General features: G+C 36.1%; 1 protein-coding gene across 3 annotated transcripts in view; it reads right to left on the bottom strand.

Moving 5' to 3' along the window:
- Positions 1-23244, bottom strand: part of EVL (Enah/Vasp-like) — an 85887-nt gene that overhangs the window by 40602 nt on the left and 22041 nt on the right. For all 3 annotated transcript variants that reach the window (XM_032237302.1, XM_032237310.1, XM_032237318.1), the window contains exon 3: positions 21246-21426. In XM_032237302.1, the coding sequence (XP_032093193.1) occupies positions 21246-21426 (181 nt within the window). The remainder of the gene's footprint in view (positions 1-21245; positions 21427-23244) is intronic.

Raw genomic sequence — 23244 nt, 5'->3', positions numbered from 1 at the left:
GAGCATAAACTTGAATTACCTTCATATTAAAGGAATGTCCACAAGGTCTAATCAATATTATCTAATCAATCATAAAAGCTATATCCTTCCTAACAATAAAATTAAAAAAACTAATAAAAGCAACACCCTTCCTTTCCTTTTTATATCCCCAGTAATAATCAGAGTGATATTCTGAGTGTCCAATCCTAATCAATCTCAATTTGCTTATGCCTATGATGTCTATCTGTAGTTGTTTCATTTCAATTTTCCAATGTTCATTCTTCTTACATTGCATGTTCCCACTTTGCAGCTTTGGATTTCATTTTCCTGTATGACAGCATCAGCAACTAGATGTCCTGAAGGCTTTAATTTAGTCATATCTTTAAAATCTTCTGTTCTCTGAAAAATCCTCACTTCTTCTTTAGTAGCATGTCGACAGCCTTCCTACCTGAAAGGCCCATCATCTGGCATTTCAATAACAATTTTATATTTTCTATCTACATGGCTTTTGGTAAAGTACAGGAGTGATTTAACAATGCTTTTTCCTTGCCAAGTACTGATGCTATCTTCACTAAAGTAATAAACTGCCTCTAGCATCTTCCTATATCACTGCTGCTCAATATAGGTTTCTGCTTGCTTTGGCTGGGCAGCTGGAATGACCTTTATTTGGATAACGCTGCTGGGAATATGAATGAATGAATGAATGAATGAATGAATGAATGAATGAATGAATGAATGAATGAATGAATGAATTTATATATACATACCCAATGGTCTTTAGCCATTGTAGGAATACCCCCCCCCCAATGAGGCAGCACAGAAGGTCTTGATCTTGGTCTCTCTCCCTCTCTCTCCCAAGCAAAAGCTTGTGGGTATATAAATGCCCTTTACTATAGTATCTTTTTCATTCATAGTTCCAAAAAAGAGCTTCTAATGTTTCCAATTATCATTCTGGATTTCCAATTTAACAGACTTTATCTCACAATAAGAAAAATGATCAAAGAAGACAAAATTGTTGCATGCCACATTTACCTGAGTAGAAGCTGACCCAGAATGTCAAGAAGACTGGCTTCAGATGCATTTGCTGCCATTCTACATTATGGAGCCATTTATATTAGTCATTTATGAACCCCATGAGCTGTGCTCATACCATTATATTATTTTCATGTTTCCAGGAGATTGAAATGTATCTTTAAAAGAATATTATCCGCATTTTTCTGCCAAAGGATACAAAACTATTGCATACACATACAAACTTTTGGCATACACAACTAAGATCGTTATAATGATCCAATTTATGAATCACTTCGTATTAAATAACTGATACAGCAGTTACCTTCTGCCAGAGAAAATGGGAGGAAGGAACTGCTGTATTAGTTGTTTAATATGTCCAACAAACAGTGCAGATGGCTGCAAAGAAAAGAGGTGTTATATTTGTGAGATACAAATAGTTCAGATCAAGTGTCCTTTCAAAACCAGCATCTATCATATTTGCTGCTACTAATTTAGATTTCTTTCTCTTCCTAAATATGTGCTCTCATCTTTATCACTCAACAACACCTGCCATGGTACATGCAAGTCAAGGAGGAAAGCCATCCCAAGCAGTATGCTGATTGTTTTAATTGCTTCTGGACTGAAATCCTTTCATTGCATCATTAGCATGGGACCTAAATAGCTGCCTAAGATAATCTTAAGGCTGCTCTTGCATACAAATGCAATGCATAATTCTGAAATCCTGAAAATAATTCACAAGAAGTACTCTGGACCTCACACAAACTATAGCACCTTTCTGTTACTAAAACAATCTGATTTTTTCAGGCTTCTGTGTAAGCTTGAGAAAATATGGGGTAGTGTTTTAAGAATCATATTGTGATATATTTATTAAAATTAGTAGCTTTTTCAGGCAGAAGCTTGCAAAAAATTCAGGACAGAGATACTACATTTGGGGTGGGGGAAAGTTCAATAGCTCTTCTTCTGAAACATTTTCAAAACTTTACACAGCCCTATGGAGTTGTACTGTTAAAAGAGAATGATGGTACTCTCTAAGGAATATGCAAAAGAATTTTAACACACAACTGTCTCACCTAGTTATCAAATGAGCTGAAATATGGTCTAATCATGTACAATAGCAACTGGCTCACTGGTAATTGGAAAGCTTTGAACATGTTATTAAGCTGCCGTCCAAGTGAAAAACCAAATACAATCCAAGTAAAAAATCAATTGTACTTGGTTTAGGTGACATTTGGTTCAACAGCAGTAACTATGAGAGGGATCTAGGAGTCATAGTGGACAACTGAAATATGAGCCAGCAATGTGCTGTAGCTGCCAAAAAAGCCAATCTAATCCTAGGTTGGATTAACAAAGGGGTAGTATCAAGGTTATATGAAGTGTTAGTACTGTTTATATTGCCTTGGAATATTGCATCCAGTTTTGTACACACGAAACAAAAATGGTTCTGAGACTTTAGAAAGATTGCAGTGATGAGCAATAAAGATGATTGGAGGCTGGAGGGTAACATATTTGACGAACAGTTGCAAAAATCAGGTATGTCTAGTCTAACTAAGAGAAGGCCTGGGGAGACATGTTAGCTATCTTCCAATATTTGAGGGGCTGTCATAGAGAAGAGGGTGTTAAATCTATTCTCCAAAGCACTTCAGGGCAGGACAAGAGATAATGATGGGAACTTATCAAGGACAAATGCAATCTAGAACTAACGAGAAATTTCTTGATTGTGAGAACAATTAATCAATGGAACAACTTGCCTCCAGAAATTGTGGGTGCTCCATTACTGAGGGTTTTAAAGAAGAGATTGGACAGCTATTTCTCTGGAATAGTATAGGGTCTCCTGCTTGAGCAGGGGCTTGAACTAGAAGACCTCCAATGTTTCTTCTAACTCTGTTATTCTGTATTGTAAGTGAACTAAAAATTAATTTTTGAAGGCAAGTTCTTTTGTCAAAGTTATATTGACTGACTGATTTAAAAATGTCTCTAAAACTTAGGGGAGAGAGAACTGACGTCGCTATGATACAACGTGCTATTGACATTTCTGCCACTGGGTGGTCCTTTTGGACCTAAACCGTCCCGAAGAGGCGGTAATAGAGAAGAGTATGTCTTGCTGATCTCAGGGACATCGCAAAGTCTCTGATTGATCGAGGAGAAGCCCTTTTTCCTGATGACAGAAACCCACCCCTGAAGCTGCTGAAGTTGAGACAGCTCCAGAACGGAAAGAAAATGGAAGAGAATAGTGTGTCAGATTGGTGAGGAAATTTTATTACTAGAAAAGATATTACCCAAAGAAAATTTAAACTAAATTAAAATTGAAGACAAAAGAAAACAAGCAGCGGAATTAAGCTACATTAAACCAATTACATCATCAGTGACAAGCAGTTCAAAGATCTGTTAGTGGGACCAGAGAATATTGCTTGTTGGCTGACTATTGTTGGACACTGCAGCAAAATGCATCTATATCACTGAATGTACATGAAAATCAGTAGCAAAATGCTTTTAGCCCTGTTGAATTCACACAGCATGTTGGAATCATTATGTGATTAAATACATTACAGTCATTAAAAGTTAATTTAATATTTCTCAAGTTTCCTATAAGACAGTCATTCTAAAATTATATTTGCATTCAGTTTGAATGGGTCTAACATAATCACCAAACATTTTTCAGGAAGCAAAATTTTGGAAAATAATTATCCAGTGTATTTTCCCCCCTCCAATTTACTTTCCATACTGGGCATAAATTTTTGACCATATCCAGTCTGTAATATCACTCTACAATGTCCTTGGTCCATGACTGATTAAATTTTCTGCACTATGAACAAAATACTGTGCTTGATCACCCATTTATATAATTCATCAGTATAATGTTCCCACCATCAGTATAATATTCAATATTATTCATTTGAGATCACATTAACAATTATATTTCATTTGATCATGCAAGTCTTCTCAACTATAGTCTTTTGCAGTGAATGAAATCAATAAGAAAAGATTGCTACAAGGCTGCCTCTATCAAAACATTAGCATATCCTTATGGGACACACATGCTGTCTTTAAATTTAGTGTGTGAACTGTTGAGACAAACTACTTAGGAAAATGTCAGCCAAGAGATTTCTTGTTCAGTTCTACCTTCTCTATGGGTTAATTAAAATATTTGGCTAATAACAGAGTCTTGTGTTTGTTCAGATAAGCTATTCATCACTAGATTTGAGTAAAGGCTAAAGAACACTATTTGGCAAGGGTTCTGAGTTTATTCCAATGTGTTGCTCTTATTTTAGAGCTGTATTGGTAAATCATGCAAATATAGTTGCCATTAAGCATTTGCTCTCAGTAAAGGCAGCTTAATAAAGATAGTAATTTCTGCAAAATGGTGCCCATCAAAACAAAAAAGCTCAAAAATTATTCATTTCACATTCATTTTAAATCAGACTCAGAAATATACTTACAAATAGGTTGCTGAAATTGAAACAATTATTCAGTAGTTAGTTGGCTCTTATAGTCATATTCATAGGATTCTATTAAAAGGTTTAAATCTCCTTTTGCACTTTTTGAACTTTTTTCATATCCTTGAATGAAATTTTATCAGCACTTAAGATGTGTCATCCTTGAGCTATAACAAATTCATCAAGAAGAAACCTTTTCAACCGACTTTTCTTGCTATGTGTTGAAAGTACTTTCTGATTTGTGTCACCTCAAGCTGTACTATGCAATCTGCCTGCTATAATTCATTTTAATGTGGGTAAACACTTCTGCTCCAATTGTCTACTATGTATTTTGGCAAGATTCTCCTTCCCTTCCAGTCATTGGTTGTTGCCCTCCATGACCATTTAATGACACCAATAGAACAGTGATAAACTAAGAGAGAGAGAGGGAAGGAGGGAGGGAGGGAGAGAGAGACAGAGAGAGGGAGGGAGAGAGAGACAGAGAGAGGAGCACAAACTAATTGTTGAAAGACTGACATGATGTGAATCTTTTTAAGCCAGGTGAAATTATCTTGAATTCTGCTATTTTCTAGCGCAAGTAATAGGGTAAAGTAGATTAACCCCTTCCTTCCTTCCCCATCCATCCATCCATCCATGAATGGCAAACAAGCAGTAAAAATCAACAATCAACAGTCATGTAAATACAGTCTAAACAGCAGAGAAAGTGCTTGAAAATTTGGAAAGTAATTTCTTGAACTGGTTTCATTTTTAGCTTGTCTATGTTTGGCATATAAGCAATTTAAGACTGCAGTGCAGAAAAACGTGGTGTCTCTGTGATTCACTGGAATCCTGGAGCTTTAAAAAAGGCTTTGTTACTTTCCCTACCCTGACAGGCATTGATGACTTTTTATGGAATATTTCAGAAATTTCTTTTGAACAGGATATAATAGAGAAAACATTACTGTTGTAAGGAAAGTCAAAATTTGTCAGATTTACAAAGAGCTGGGGGGGGGAGCAGGCAAAAAACCACCCCAAATGTTTAATAAAATACATAGACAACTGGTGTTTTAATTAAATTGATTGCACTAAAAGGATTGCTTACTTTTCACACTGGAAGCTTATATGTTGGATGAAGTTCTGATAATATTCAGTGACAAAGGTCTGCAAAGCATCAGTTAAAAAGGGGTGATTCCCCCAATCCCATGAATTAATGGCAATCCCCCCCCAAAGGAAAAAAATAATTCAGGATATGGATAGAACTATTTTATTGATTACGTGAGATTATTCATAGACTGAATGGATAGTCCCAAACAAACTTTAATCTATGAAATAGGGATACTAATTATCTACTTCATAGAGGTAATACACAAAAACCTGTGAAATAAGCAACAAACTAATTTTTGAGTTTATCTTACTTTGTTTTTTAAAAGAACTATTTTAAAGTTCTTGTAATGCTAACAGCAATAATTTAAAATAAGTTATAAAACAATATTCATGTGAAGACTGAAAAAATAACACAGTTCATTAAATTACTTTAATTAAATTATTTTACATTAGATTAATGTAAATTAATTGATTTAAATTAATTAAACCATTAATCTAGAAGAGTAAATAATTACTCCTATAGCAAGGGATTTTTTTCCATAAAGGGAAAGAGGTTTAGAATTTTAAGGTTTTTGTTAATCTGCTTTCGTTTAAATAAGTATGAACATAGTACATATTTTCATTAATACTATGAGAGTCAATGGAACATGAGCAACTGCTTCATGCCAAGATATAACCATCCTTGGTACTGCCTTCACCAGCCTTCCTTGGCCTATGTGTCCTTCTAGACATGTAGGAACTACAGCTCCCACTAATTGACAGTCAATACGGCTGAAAACTGGAGTTAACCTCTAACACACATGAAACATTCTATACATATATGCTTTTTAATTGTGCTGTTAGTGTGTCAGTGAATTCCATCATCTCCAACTTCTTCCATATTTTGTAATTGGAAAGAGAAGGTTGCAATAACTCATGATATTTTCCAGTGTCAATGCATTATGTTTTGCTGGTACTTCAGTACCCGAGAATGATGGTCCCAGAAAAATAAAAATAAAACCTCACAGTCTAGACCAATGTGCCATAAAACCCTAGAGAACCATTAAAACAGACAGACCCTTTTTAAGAAGCAAAGGTTTTCTGAAAAGCTATGTATTGTTAAAGCAGTTATTAACTTATGCTATCAGGTTAAGAAAAAAAAATCCTGTTCACTTGAAAGCAAGGCACACAAAACAAGTTTATAAAAGGCCTGGGGAAATAGCTCTGTCATGCTTGCTTCAGGCTTTATGCTTTCATGTTATTCTTACAGGGAAGAGAGTGGTGTACTGGGGATAATTTACAACCCAAATTAACCTCAAATAGCCAAAAATAAACTCTGTGGAAATAACTCCTGTGTGCCACTCTTCATTCTTCCAAGCTTGGAGTAACAGAAAAATAGGGTGATCTAGTTCAGTGAACAAAAAAGTTTTTAAAAATCCTTTCATTTTTCAGGCTGCACATTAAAAAAAACAACTCACAGAAATATTATGATTATAAAGGTTCTGGGAACTTTACTTTGAAAGTAAACATCCAAGCCTGCAACATTATTTTGTTTTCTATTTTCCATGTCACTTCTATTTTTATTTCCTCTTCTATTCTTTTACTTTTTTTATTCTTTGAACTTGTATTCTCTTCACACCAAATTGTCCTGCCACTATCTTCCATAGAATGCACATAATAGCCCAAAAAGAATCTGAATCAAATACAATCAATTATTATTCAACATAATTACTAGCTATTCTTTTGTTCCTCTCCTCAATAAATATTATGATTACTATATAAAATGATCCTATATGGGTTACCTAAAGCATATAAAAAGCTGAAAATGTGAAAATTATTCTGCAGAGGAACAGGATATCTGAACCTGCAAGATACTTTTAGTTGTCCTTATTTTGCAAAGAAGTTACTCCCCACTATTGCAGAGATGCACACTTGCAAAATGTGGCATGTTCCACCCCTACCCCGATTTAATGTACCAGTACATAATATTGGCAAGGCCTTGAGTAATTGGCTATGACTATGCTCTTAATGAACAGAAACTGTTACTTACTGTGTGCACTCAAGCTGATAGTGGCCCAACTCACTCCCTTCAGATGTCCATGCCGAGTCCGTCGGACTGGCATTTTTAAAACATTAAGTTACTTTCCACGTTGCAACATAAAGAGGGACAAGACAACTCTTCCAACTGATCTTTGCGTTGGGCATAAGGGATACTGTCTCCAAATGACACATCCGGAAGAAGGACTTTGCAGCTAAGCAGCCACAGAATCACTCTCCAGCATAACAAGAGAAATCCCTTGCGTAGAAAAGTTCCAAGTGAGGAAAAAAAGAAAGGAGGGGAAGGGAGAGAGAAGAGTAAATCTGGAACACAACCAATAACCCTAAAGACTCCTTGAGATATTTTGGACCTAAAAATCCTCCAATCAGAGACGTGATGACAGGAAAAAGCAGACACATGTCTCCCTCAACCATATATGTCATAGATTAGGCAGACTTTGGAAGGACTGAAACAGGAGATGAGTCTTTGAGACCCATCAACCGGCATCACATGTCACTTGTCAACGTGAATTATAGCAGAGGTCCGAGGTCCTGTTTTGAGAAGTTGAATTAGTGGGTGAAATAACATGCGTTAAAAGCTCTTTTTAAAAATATTAACACTCACACACACATTTATCTAGGGCAATATTACAAGCACTCAGATTTAATTGCTCAGGGATGTCTTAAATACATTTTTCTTGCAAATCTATTACTTTTTCCTGGTTATAAATGTTAGGTTTTTTTAAAAAAACAATCTGATAAAGAATGGAACTAATATAACATTAATCCACCTGAGAACAGCTGACAAATCTAGTGATATAAATTAGGAATCTGTAGCTCATTTTTTAGAATTTGGCACTAACAGAAGATCTTCTTTTCCCCAGTTACTTATTTCCATGGTGACTTTTAATAGATTAACAACAATTAATCTGCAGAAAAATAAATTATGTCCCCAATCAGCAAATGTTTTAAGAATTGCATTTTGCCAAGACAGACTACATAGAAAGTCAAAAAATTATATCATTGTCATCCTCAATTAGCTTCCACTATTTAAATTGTCACTCTGTGTCAAAATGTTATAGGTAATCCACCCAGAAAGTGGAAAATTAATCTATCCAGAATCATTCATAATGCACCTTTTCTAAATAAAGTTAAATATACGGGAGCAGGAATCACTGGAGATTAGAAATAAAAAACATTCTGACACAATCTAACGTTGCTTAAAGATATTTTCTGCCAGTTAGGAATTTTAATTATAAAATTCCAGGACAAAAATGAAAATAGGATGCTGTAACCATGTACTTTATTTGGAAGTATGCTTACCTATCTAGAAATTAGGAACTAAAGTCTTAGATAATATCTAGGAGACTTGAAAGGAAGCTGGGTAGACAGCAACCCCAAACATTTACCTTCTGGTAAATTGCCATTGGTGGGCTCCATTTTGACAGTGTATTAATTTCACTGTCTTGGAATTCAGCATGGGACAACTTTTCACTGATGGAGGGACAAATTATAGCATTAGCTTATTCCACCTTAACAAGGGCTTTTATGGTACAATATTTTAGTGATGCAGAAAAGAGGAACTCTGCCAAATACCACACTGTTGCATAGTTCAGAGAGTTTCTGTGCACTCCCTATGATCTCTGAGAATATGTTCCATAATCATGACTCTACATCTATAATTTTAATCCTATCATCTGTGGGTAGGAAGTCAGACGTCAACAATCCATTCCAACTGCTATGAAAAGAGGAATTCCATTGGGGGTTTCAGGGAAAGAACTGGGTCTCTAGTCTTCATAACCTTCTGATTTCCTCAACCCAATCAAAAAGCAGCACCCAATAGAATGGTATTCTTTAGGAATTTTTTAAGTAAAGACAAAAAAGGCCACTTTATTTCTGCCTTACTAATGGAGGCTTGATTGAACATTGGATAAGGGGATTCCTTTGCTTCCAGTTCCCCATTCCTGACACATGCACAAATACACACTTAGTAATGTGATTATTGTTAAAAGGTAGATATTTATCCTTACGGGTAAATGTTAAAAGGTAGATAAAGATAAATGTTAAAAGGTTAAAATGTTAAAGGTAAACCATTTGATTTTACATTCCAAAGCTTAATCTCACAAAAAGATATCTTCCACACATTCCTTTGAGTTGTATGGAGCAACATTGTGTATGGAGCAACATTAGTATAAATGATTAAGTATAAACTCTGCTGTCCCCAGCTGATGTATTGACTAAACCAATTATCCAATCACAGTAGGTTTGATTCAGGCATCTCATTGACATAAACAATAAGAATTAAGTGTTTGTGCTTAATTCTCCTCTATGGAATGAACTGGACTTGTTAAACAAAAATGGAATGTGCCCACCATGGGGTATTACATAGATTTTCTCTAAAAATAAGCACATCGTACAAAACCCATGTCAAATATAAGAAGACTAAACAAATCCGTACCTATGAGCAATGGGATAGGAAGCTTTACACTACCAAGTCAGACGTTCCAGTCTGGCTGAATTAAGTAACATGATTATCAAATGATAGCCAAAAATGTACTCATGACGGATCAGTTTGTCTTACTGACACCTAAGATTTTAAAATAGACAACTTTTCATCAACAGAATACTGAAAAACATTCTTAATCACCTGACTTACCAGGATCTTATTTTAGTATCATCATTTGTTCCCATGTACTATGATATTACTACAATGGTAGACTGTTTTGTTTTATCTTTATTTTTAAATTTGTATAGGCTGTCAAGTCTCAATATTTGCTCAACCCACAAATATTCATAATTCAATAAAATTATTAAATCCCAATTACAAATTCTAAAATTGTGAAATGTTCTAGAAGACCAATGTCAAGGTTCCAAGTAACATCCTCAATGAAGGCAAGAAGTTCCTCAAAGTTCCATTTTATTAGACATGTCATATTGGCACTTCTGGGAAAACCTGAATCTGGAAGCTTCCGGTTTCCCCCACTCAAAAGAAAGTCAAAGTCCCTTTCCCCTGCTCCCACATGTCCATCACATGGTCCAATCAATCCACCATCCCAAATGGAGATGCCTCCCAGTCACGCCACTCCAGGTGCAGGCTGAATCATCCTTGACTTCCAGAGAAAAGAATGTTGTTTGTTTGTTGATTTTATTTATATGCCGCCCTTTTCCCCGAAGGAGACTCAGGGCGGCTCACAACTCAACCAGGGAAGGGGGATACAAACAAGAATTTAAACGATATAAAAAACAATGCATAATTAAAACACAACAGTCATACCAATTCGAGGCGGGGGCAACAGTTCTTTAGCCCCAGGCCTGTCGGAACAGCCAGGTTTTAAGGGCTTTGCGGAAGGCCTGGAGGGTGGTGAGGGTTCGAATCTCCACGGGGAGTTCGTTCCAGAGCGTCGGAGCAGCCACAGAGAAGGCTCTCCTCTGAGTAGTCGCCAGTCGACATTGGCCGGCGGATGGAATTCGCAGGAGGCCTAATGTTGTTATGGTTATTTATCTCTTTCACTCCTTGCTATCCCCTCTCCCAGTTTCCTACAGCTCTAAGTGTGGCAGCCCTGAAGATCCAAAGAAAAAGATGGAAAGTTTCAGCTTCAGTGACAAATTATTACATAATCTGGATTCAGTTTCAGAATTAGTTACTGATATTATGTAGGATCTGCAAGACACATGCCATTGAATGGATGCAGGTGGTACTGCATCTAACCTGGGCCCAAACTATGTAAGGCAGTAGTTCTCAAATTTTTGTTCACCCAGACGCCTTCCTTTAAATATCTTTTGTGGTAACTGATCATGGTCACAGACCCCCCAAGACTTAATATTTAAATCACAACATTTCTTCAAGCCTTTGCAAACCCTCTGTGAGCACATTGTGCTCCCCCTCAGAGGCCACAGGTTGAGAACCACTGATGTAAGGTATTATATAGGAAAATTAGTACCTTGAATTGAGACCAGAAAGGAAATGGCAAGTAGTATAACAATTTAAAACACAGTTGTGATATGGTATACTCTGGAACACCACCACTACCACTCCTGTGCTTCCTTCTAAGACGTATAAAGGTTTTGTTCTATGAACATTGAATTGCAATAATGCATCAAAAAAATTATTTGAATATGCCTAATCAATGCTACGTTTCTTACTTCTAGCAAAGGATACAATTTTTTTTAATCAATCAATACTGAAAATGCTCCCTTTTCCCAAATGTAATTTGTCTGGTCAGCATTAAAAACAGATCCCCAAATCTGAAGAAGAAACACAATCTTATTCAGTGCAGGCCTATTTTCAAAAAGTCAGCCTCTGGAATTGACAATTCTGTCTTATCCAGATTTAGCTTCAAATTGTTTTCTTACATTCAGTTCTTTATAACCAACTCTCTTTGAATATCCTAATAAGCCACGATAAGGGGAAGACAGTGGAATAAAGAGATATGAGAACGTTATCCAAGGGACAAAGAATGGCATCAATCGAGGCTTCTCAAACTGTTCGTAGTGGAGCTCTGTTTATACCACAGTGCCTGTTGGAAGTTCCAAGATCCCTGCCATCTTGCCAACAATATTAAAAAACTCTTATTGTTCAGTTCTATGGAGATGCAGTTGAAGGCAAAATACCCCCGTCTCTTTTCTATCCAAGTCTATAAACATGCCTATTTATTATCCATAATATTTACCTATATATTTACCTATGTCATTGTCAAATATCACTTACCAAGCTTCATGCTAAGTTTCAGATTAAACTATCCTCACTCTGAATTTTCAGGCAATACTACAGAGAATCAGAAAGACATAGATACAAATAGGCATGCAATATTTCTACCTGTGCAAATTAGGAAGCCCTATATATATAAAAAACATGTTTTCATTTAACATGGAATCTTAACTATATACTTTATGGACTATATACTGGGTCTCCGCCTCCCCACTATTTGAACCCATGGCCATGTAGTTACTTATTTACTAGACTTGAAGGCTTCTGCCACCTGTCTCTTCTATGTAATGTAATGTAATGTAATAGAATAGAATAGAATAGAATAGGCTTTATTGTCACTTTGAATGTACACTAATCGGCATACATTAAAATGAAATTACGTTGCATACAGCGCTCAAAGGGTCTCCAGCTCTAGCTTTTTCTGCTGTGAGAATCAGGGATCCTCTTCTTACCACGTTCCATTCTTAAACATCTTCTATGTACTATGGAGTATGACAGACTCTGACATGGGTTAGAGGTCATTTAGGAGCTTATCAAACAACTGAGATACTGTCTCATTTCATGTCTCTGACAGATAATTAATATGGGGAGTGGCCAAATCTGAAAAACATTCCATAGAAACACTCTAGAATACACTTGGATCCCCATTTGCTTCCATGAGACATATCATACACATTTGACAAAATACCTCAAATTTAATAGTAGCAAGGCATTTCTATAATCTCCATTTAAGATTCACTTTCTCCCAAGACAGACGAAGAATAAAATGTGTCCCATAAATAGATACAGAAATGACGTGTGAAAGCCATGCAGTGCAAGAAATCTTGTCCCAAACCTGACAGATGTTATAGTTTTCTTAATTGAAGGTGGACCTAGTATTTAACAGAAACAGATCATCATGAAAACCTGTGATTGTTTGACCCCAAATCAGTTGACAAGGCAGATTTAGGAATTATTATGAATTGTTAGATCAAGACATTAGTGGTGGAATCAAGTCTTGCGTTTCCAGTATTCTGGCAACCTGAATTGTCAGTTCTCACTGCCTCAGGGTGCATGTGCTTAAGTTTCCCCCTCCAAATTGAGAAAACCAATGTTATTTGATGTAGTGATTAAGGTGTTGGCATAGGAGATTGTGAGTTCTAGTCCTGATTTAGGCATGAAAGCTGTCTGGGTGACTTTGGGTCAGTCATTCTCTCAGCCCAACTCATATCACAAGGTTGTTGTGTGGAAAATAACAAAAGGAAGAAGTATTATATACAGTATGTTTGCTGTCTTGAGTTTCTTATAAAATAAAATAAAAATGGGATTTAAAAATTAGATAATTTTTTCGTAATTTTTTTATCTAAAAATAAATAAATCAGAAACAAAGAAGGAAAGAAGGATTGGTTACTGTGTGTTTATTTAAACCCAGCTGGCATCACTGCTTTGTATAGTGTGTTCTCACTGACATCATTTCCCAAGGCAGAAGTCTTCCTTTATTCTGTTCTCTTTTAATTGGAGACTGAACTTAACACAGCAAAAATAACTTGGGAGATTTAAATAATAGGAATAAAAATAGGGTGGCAGCTCTGAAATCTGAATTCCCTTCATGCAAACTGTGTGCTCTACTTCAGCTAATGGGATAAACTGTTCTGATTTTTAGGATATTAGAAGGTCTGTCTGTCTGTCTGTTTGTCTCTCTCTCTCTCTCTCTTCCCCCCCTCTCCCTCTCTCCATCCCTGGAATTGAATATGAATATGAATGGACTATTATCTCTAAATTCTAAGATATTTCTAAAATACATTTCAAAATCTACTGTATTGAAATATGCACTTATAAATCCAGATGATATTAAATTCACGTTATTGCTACCTGTTCTTTTTAAATTTGAATACACTGGAAAGTGAATTACGGTAGATCTTCTATCTGCAAAGTATGAACATTGCACTGTTCTTGCATTCAGAATAGATAATTCCCTTCCTATCAGTTTCTTGTATCAGTAGGAATTAGAAACTATTTAAACTGATTTAAATTTGCATTCTAAGAATAGAGCAGATTAAAAGAAACAAGAGGAAAAAGAGAGCTGTTTCAAATTGTGAATTACGGTTGATGAATCAAGAGCTCCTTTGAGACTAGATTTGAAGGAATCTCTTTTAGTACATTACCTAAATGCTTAGCTGTGTCTGCCCATCCATGAACCTAAAGACAGAGCAAAGTAACACACTTCCTCTTATATCTATTAATTGAAAATGGATGTTTAGAAGCAAAATTAGTATCAGCAGCTCTATATTGTCCTCACAAAAACAGGGATCAGGAGCAAAGAGCAATATTAATTCCATTTTGGAATGCTCCATTTGGGAGAGCACAAGCTAGATGTCACTTACCCTTCCAATGATTTCTTCAGCTTCAACCTCAATAATACATAGGCAAACAATAGATACAAACTCAAGGTAAACCGCTCCAAACTCGATTGCAGAAAATACAACTTCAGCAACAGAGTGGTCAATGCCTGGAATCCTCTAACCCCCACAGCTTCAACCTTAGTCTGTCTACCGTGGACCTCACCCCGTTCCTAAGAGGTCCATAAAAGGGGGTGTGCATAAGAGCATCATCGTGCCTACTGTCCCTGTCCTACTGTCCCCATTTACTTGTACTCATTTCTTATTCATGTCCATGTTTATACTTACACCTGTTATCTAGTACATGTTCAACAAATTAAATAAATAGATGAGGAGAGATAACAGAAAGGAGAGTTCCAAGTGTACCAAGCAAGAAGAGAGAATATAAGGGTTTTTAATGAGAACACAACTGTTTAAATTAACACATTCTTGTAGGACAAAATTGTTTTTTAGGGTTAAAACATCTTAAGCCAAGGTGTCTAATCTTGGCTATTTTAACACCTGTGGACTTCAATTCCCAAAATTCTTCAGCCAGCATGACAAAACCACCTCTAAGCAGGAGAATGCAGCTCGTTCAGAGCTAAAGATCATTGTTTGGCCCTCAGACCCAAATCATCCAGCCTCGGAGGAATCCCATCTGAGTCTGTTCCTCCCAGTTCAGGTCCTGACAGCTTCTAGGCAGTGCACCAGCACTTCTGCCATTGTTTGTTTATGCAGAACCAAACTGGGCACAGCAAAGTGATCTCCTAATGGTGCAGCACATTTCTGCAGCCCAGATCTCATAGTCTTCACTATAAATAGTACTGTACAGTATGCCTTTGTAGAGGAATAGGGGTCATTTTGCCTGAAGCAGAAGCAAGAATAATGGTTGTTGAGATATTGTAGCACAGCAGGTGGAGAAATGAAAGTGTTTGTTGCTCTGATTACAGAGGAGATCAAAGCAGGGCAGTTGAAGGAACAACTATGGAGAATGTTAGGTCACTGCAGGACGTTTATCCAGAGGGCATGTGGTTGCCTTTCAAGAGGGCCATATTCTTCCCCCTTGCTCTCAGTCTGAGTTTGCATCAATATAGACTTTTCTAACCTGCCAAGCTGCTAATCTGTTGGACTTTATGGGACATACCAAATGCAAGTTATGGAAATTAACTATCTTCTTGACTTCTGTGTAGGGACTGCATCAAATAATAATAACTAGGTGACCGATGACTCACTGCTTCATCCTTTCAGAGATATTTTCTTACCTAAACAGAGGAACACAAAGTCCATGGGTGGACAAAAAAAGCAGCGGGAGCAGGTATGACTTCTGAAATTTCATCATCTTTGCAACTGACTTTCCTTATGGGAAACTGCCAGGGAGTATCAGACATTTTCCTTCCTTACTCCCTGCTCCCTCCCTCCCCCAGATTCCTGCCAGTTTTCCCATTTATTTTGCTTATGAGAATCTTGCAGCAAGAAAGCTAGTCGAGAAACCAGCAGAAAGTTGTAAGAGTGGATGTGTGGCCAGGTGCAGATCCAGAAGAGTGTGTGGTGTTCATGGGGAGTTGTGGGACATACTATGCTAGTTGGGGAGGGCACATTGGAGATGGTATAGATTGGGAAGGGTGCCTGGGGATGCACAAGAGGTGCTGTGCAGTTTAGGAATGAGGACACATGGGGACAGTGGGTTATAAAAGGTGCATAGGTGTTTTCAAGAGATGTTGCACTGATCAGAGCAGGCACATGGGGGAAGCATGGGTCAGAGAGGATGTGTGGGATTGCAAGAGGAGCTGTGTGGGTTTGAAAAGGCACGTAGAGAATGATTTGGGTCAAGGAGGTTGAGGGGAGGTACACAAGAGGTGTTCCATGAGTCAGGGAAGACTTCCTTCCTTCCTATTCTACCTTCTCTCCCCTCCCGCTTTCCTTCCCAGCAGGAAGAATACCATAAAGTATCAAAGTATGAAAATTGAAATAGAAAGGTTATGGCATAAATCATAATAAATTATTGCAAGAGCTACCATTTAGTCTAAAAACCTTTCTAAGTACATTTAGATACATTTAGACTGCAATTGCATATGCACACAACTGGAAATAACCTACTAAATTCAGAATGACATGCTTATGTATAAATGTATAGAGGGCTACACTTTTTATATGAATTATTCATTTCATAAAGGCTTTTACTTTTCAATCTTATACATGCCTACTTAGAAATGAATCACTGGATTCATTGGGCTTATCTTTATGTATGTGTGTTTAGGGTTACACTGTAATCTTCCTTTTGTAGTCAAACAAACAAGATGGATTATCCAGCAGCATTCAAGTTAGTTGCAGTTTAGGCTGCATTCCTAAATTGCACTCAGCCATTGTTTCTTCAACTATGACTTACTAAATAAACCACTGTTTGAAGTTACATCACAGACTAAGTCACAAATAAAGCTTTACGATCCAGAATTGTTGCTTGACATAATATACTGTGCATAATAATCTTAAAGAGGAACATTCATCATTGTTTCCTTAGTATTCATGAACTTTTAAAAACTTTACTCATGGAATTCTTGATTGTTTAAGGAGAAGATAATCTATTAAAACTTTCTTTTCATTTTATTCCAGTGCAATTTCTTATATTACCTAATTAAATACTGTCCACAATGAGAGAAGAAAAAAGATAAAAGACAAAATGAAATGAAATAAATTGCATCAAAAAAACTTTAGTTTATGATAATTATTAAGTAAGGGTGTTTACTATTTTACAAAGATTCTTTCATCCTATTTAAGTGCATGGAAAAGTTCACTTTTACAGATTGTATGAAAAAGAAAAGTTTCAACCACTCATTCATCACTGTAATGATTCTCATGATTCTCAAAACTAAAAACCAATGTTTTCAACTTTGCCTTTTTAAAATTGCAAGTTTCTTAATGCTTCTGCTGCTAGGAAACATATTCATATTATTAGGAATAGTTATAATATATAGACTATTGCCATATTTATTATTTTAGAAACAGAAAATTGAAAGCAGAAGCAGAAAATTGAGAGCAGAAAACGACCTAATGGTCCATTGTATTGGTCCTTTGCTAAGTTGACATTTGTTTACTTTCTCTAAAACTAACTTTGGAAAAAAGACAATGACAGAAAATGATCTCATACAACTGGTCAAAAGCAGCAAATGTCGAACAAGAAATGTATGGTTTGTTTTGTAAAAAAAAAAAAAAAGATTTAACCAGTTATAGTGAACTGAAATATTTAAGAAATTATGAAGCACATTTAATTTTATGTTGGTGTGTCCTGATCAAACAATGTTTTTAAAATGTCAGAGAATTTATGCTACATTTTGTTCTTTGGGCAATATGAAATAAAACACTGTAATCTCCAATTGTGTTACCATTTGCTTCACAAGATCTTGCTACATTTAGTAAACATGACTATGATACAAGTTTTCATTTTCATACACGTAAATATGTTAGCATGAAAACTCTGTTTCTTTAACAGAAATGCAGTTATCAAGTTGTTTTAAATCTTATTTAGCAGTATAAATTAAAATGTAAAAGAGGGATGAATCTGTTTTGGAACACAGAGGGGGGAGGGGGGGAACCAAACCCTATCTCTGCCAGCATTCTAGTCCAAGTTGAAGTGTCTGCACTTACAGTACTTTACCATAAGGGGGAAATAAAATTGTTTAAATGTAACTTGCTTCTGTATTTGAAAAGGAGAGCTGGTTAAAGTCTGCTAATGTCATTGAAATCTGAGATCAAACAAGATTCTGTCTTTAAATGATGGGAGGGGAGGTTTTTTTTTAATTAAAAAAAAATTAAAAGTGCTTTCTGTTGTCCATTTTCATTTTCCAATTTTATTTGTTTTTCCTCCTGCTGCTTGTGTTTCTCTTTCCTATCCTTTTTTTTTTACTCTCTACCTATTTTCTTCTCCCATTTTTCACTTCTTTTAAAAATTACTTCCAATTTGCTCCTTGTTCCTCCATTGCCGAAGGCAAATTCATTGAAACTCTCATAACAGGACTTGTCACCTTCCTGTGGAGTTCATATATATCATTTATATGATTTCTAAATAAAAGAAAATGTTTGGAATCAATGTCTGGTAGGATCAATTTGAAATAATTAACAAAGTCATACTGTTCAAATAGGGGGCACAAAAATCTCTTCACTAAAGCTTTTTTTAAAGTAAAAAAAAAGCAATGATGTTCATATTAAAAGAAATTTCCTGTGGGCTGCCCCCAGGTAAACCACCCATTAATACAGTAATTATGTATTGTATTTTTCACATATTGCTATTTTAAATTTTGAAGACTGCTTACAACCAGAGGCTTGGAATTATACTGCAACACTTCATGTGGTCAACTTTAATGTGCCTCCCAATACATCATAATTACATAAAAACTATGATGCAACAGAGAAAAGTAATCTAAATCCAACTATAAAGGATCAATACAGGTGATCCCCAACTTACTAGGCAATTGAGCCCAAAATTTCTATTGCTAAGTGAAACAGTTACGTTATTTTTTTTACAATCTTTCTTGCCACAATTGTTAAGTGAATCATTGCAGTTGTTAAATTAATAGTGAGTTTGTCTTCCCCACTGACTTTGCTTGTCAGAAGGTTGCAAAAGGTGATCACATGACCCCAGGACACTGCAACTATCATAAGAGTCAGTTGCCAAGTGTCTAAATTTTGATCATGTGACTATGGGGATGCTGCAACATTTGTAGGTGTGGAAAACGGTCATAAGTCACCTTTTCAGTGCTGCTGTAACTTTGAATGGTCAGTAAATGAACTGCTATATGTTGAGGACTATCTGTATTTACTGTCTGGGAAAGTGTGTCAGCGCAGTAGGAAAAAAAAACTTAGTTTATGTTAAAGCTGCAATACCAATGCCATCTTTATATAAAGAGGACTCATCTTTATTGATGAGACAGTTGATGTCACAAGGCTTGTGCTTAGCTTCTATTTTAACAGCTATGCTGTCACATGAATAGAACTGAAGAGCAAGGAAAAAAGCTCAGGATTTTAATGCCCTCCAAATGACATTTAAAAAAAAGTCTTTCCCAAAGGTTTTACTATGGACTTTGTGCTTCTTCTAGTATAGACTAATAAGAAATTCAATGGAATTGTCCAGCAGAGAAATGCTGGGATGGATTGATTAAATTAGCATAAGTATTTGATTTAATGGTTCAAGATACTTATTCATTAAAGACTGAGAGTATTTCCTTAGGGAATCTAAACAAAAATAAAATAAAACTGATGAAGATAATACTAATGGTTAAAAAAAATGGCCAGCACTATCCCCAGGTACTCAATTATCTCCCAAAAACACCCTGCTCCAAAAATATTCTGTGACATCTAAAACAAATGGAACCAGGTGACAGCAGATACAGTGTTAATTTCCCCTTTTTTCATCCTACACCCCTGAGCAGACCAATTAATCAATTAATTACATTTTATGCTGCCAAATTAATTCAGATTCATGGTAGTCATACAGGTGGGTGTCTGGGTGTAATAAGCAATTTACTGCCAAACATTCAAGATGATCTATGTGAAGTAAATCCCACAAACACCTCAACATAAAGTACTGAGTTTGATTTATGAAGAAAGCGAATGTTCAAAATAGGATAAAATAATAATCTGAGTTTAGGAAATACATATGGACATTTCTTCATCTTTGAGAAGACTCAATCATGTTGACTTAGTGATAACCAAATAAATGGGAAAAGCTCTACACACTGATATTTTTACATATTTTTGTTCATTTCATGCATTTGCTAAAAATGTGCCTAGTAGCAAGGGTATCCATTGCATTTAGCTTTTGAAAAAAATAGAATAAATTGCTAAGATTTATTCTAACTTAACTATTAAGCTATAGGGCATGGGAAGAGAAATCTTGAATGCATGTGAAAAGCAACAAGTAAACACCTTGGTCAACCACATCTTATGTTCACATTTCTTTTCGGATAAAAACATACAGAGAGTAAGGAAGATGATCTTCTTGGGGATATGCAGAAATTCTAGCCTAGTAAAAAGGGCCAAAATATTCTTTTTAATTCCAGAATGGACGTGACTCAGACAAACACCCTTCTGATTTATTAAATTATAAGAAGGAAGAAGAGCTATAGCACAATCTGCAGCACAAGATTCTACTGTTACAGTCAATCTCAAGAAAAGTAGTTGTAAACAACCTGTGGAATTAATTTCATAGTCTGGTCTAACTAATGGGGTTGACAAGGCAAAGCTGAACATCACATGGCAAACTCATGTCTCACATAGATCTTGCACAGGTGGATTAAAACAAGAAAAAGAAAAGTATCACATTTCTTCATAATAATGGAAACAGTAAAATTTCAGCTATGAAAAGTGTTTGGATTATTTGTTTTATGAGCATCCATATCCCCCACCCCCACCCCATGGGGCAGAGACAGCTAGTAGCATGCACTATTGCTAGCAGTAGTGTTCTCTTACAATTTAACAGAAAAATGTACATTTTAAAAATACCAAGGTTTTTGCCTTCATCTGCTTTCAAAAATGGGCAGATATTGCACTCTGCATGAGCCATGTATCCTGATTCTAATATCTGTACTACTATATATCAGACTACAATTTGCTAACAGAGGTGGTGATGGTGGACCTGATAATCATAATTATTTGTCTTACCTCCATCTTGCTGAGAGTTCATGATATTTAGGGCAAATAGCATTGCATTTGAAAATGTGGTTGCCTCTTCTTTACTAGCAAAGTTCAGTCCATAAACCTGCCGTGCGTCACGCCACTGGTGGAATGTTGGCGTTGCCTGATTGTACTTCAATCCTTTCACAATTGAATAATTAATCACTACCTGAAATTGAAATAGAAGAAATGAGCAGTCACTAAAAAACATATGCTTTAATCTGATGCCATATTTTCATACAATGTTTTTACTACTATAAATAGTGCATAATTTTATTATCTAGTTTTATAAATGGGTTAAAATTAGCTGCATCAGAAGTACAAATAGTCTAAAAGGCAGCACAACAACCTACTAAGATAATAATGAATCAGCAGATAATTCTAATAATTAGCAGAAAAAAATACACATAAATCCATGTATCATCTTACCATTATTATACTCAGGTGTTATATAACTTGTTTTTCTCTTTATGTAAGAGTTTATTTTCTTTTTGAAATAAATTTTGATTTCCCTCCCCCCCAAATATATTTCCAGAAAATAAATATTAAAAGATATATTGCATCAGATTGCTCTATCTTTTCATTTAGCCCAGTATTGTCTGTTCTCCTATGAGCTCAAATATGAAGAAATCTTTCTCAACACCTGTTATCTGATCCTTTTAACTGCAGATCCTAGGGATTATAGCTTGAACTCCCCCCCCCACCCGTAAAGCTAATATTTATAACTGAACTAGGGCTTATCTCAACCGTGACTGCTAGAGTCACCAATAGTGAGACTCCAGAGTCTTTACAACTCTTTGTTTTGCCCTGTCCTCACAGCTCAGACTCCTAATCCCCCTTCCCCATATCATAAATGTTGCTCTTTTCAATCTAGGTCTGCTTCCTCTTCAGATCCAAATGCCTAAATCAGATACAGTTTGGAAATAATGTACATTCTGCAAGGATGTATCAGCAATGTAATCTGAAAGTAGGGGGCACTGCCATGAGTCCTCTTGCTACAGTCCAATCAATTATGCACATTGGCGCCTTGCCTGGCCTCTGTGAGGGCAGTGGGATGGTTAAAATGGCCTGCCCCACTTCCCCAGGCACCTAATAAATCCAAGAGATTCCCTGGGGGCACCTAGGAATTTTTCCAGCCTTCAAGTAATTGTTTTCTGGATTCAACAAGGACATTAAACATAATTGAATACAAGCAGGGTTTCCCAAGTTGCAGATTGAAGGCCTCCCTTTCTGCAAAGCTTCAAGAAATGAAGCAGCCAAAGAGAGAGAGATAGTAATGTTGGCAGAAGACAATCAGTGAGTGCCCATTGTATGAGTATTTAGTGGCATAAAAGGAGTGGAATGTGTTTTTCCCCCACTCCTTTTCCTACGTCTCCAGACTCATATCACATAGTAGCCCTGGTTAAAGAAGCTAATTTCTCTGCTGACCATAATAATTTTATGGGATTCTTTGAGATAAAATGATTTACATTAATTGAAAATAGACACCAATTGGACAGAATCTTATGAGGTGACGAGGGTAATGTCTAACAAGATTATCTCAGATCCCTTTGAGCTTGTAGAGATCAAGAAACTGAAAACAATCCTCTGTAGCATGATTGGATTTATGCCAATACTGGCTTCCTAAGTAGAATGCATTCAGCAGGATCTAGAAGGTAGGTGATACCACTCTGATGGAAAGAGAGAAACCATTTACTGTAAAGGAGGCGTATTTCCATCCAGCTATATTACAGAACTTCTGCCCAATCTTTTTTTTTTTTTTAGAGAAGATGACAGGGATTCATCTACAGAAAATCCTAACAGAAATGGGTCATCTAGATACATTTCAATCATTATGCAGGCCTTGAAGAGAAACAACATTGCTTACTCTAGTGGAATCATCTATGTCAAAGTATATATAACTGGACTGTACACCTCCTGGTCCTATTGTACATTTAAGCAGCATTTCATACCATCAATTACAATACTCTTGTAGACTGCCTAAAAA

Source organism: Thamnophis elegans, chromosome 1 (genome assembly GCF_009769535.1).
Source record: "Thamnophis elegans isolate rThaEle1 chromosome 1, rThaEle1.pri, whole genome shotgun sequence".
NCBI classification, from domain to species: Eukaryota; Metazoa; Chordata; class Lepidosauria; order Squamata; family Colubridae; genus Thamnophis; species Thamnophis elegans.
This window is presented reverse-complemented; position numbering and strand designations above follow the sequence as displayed.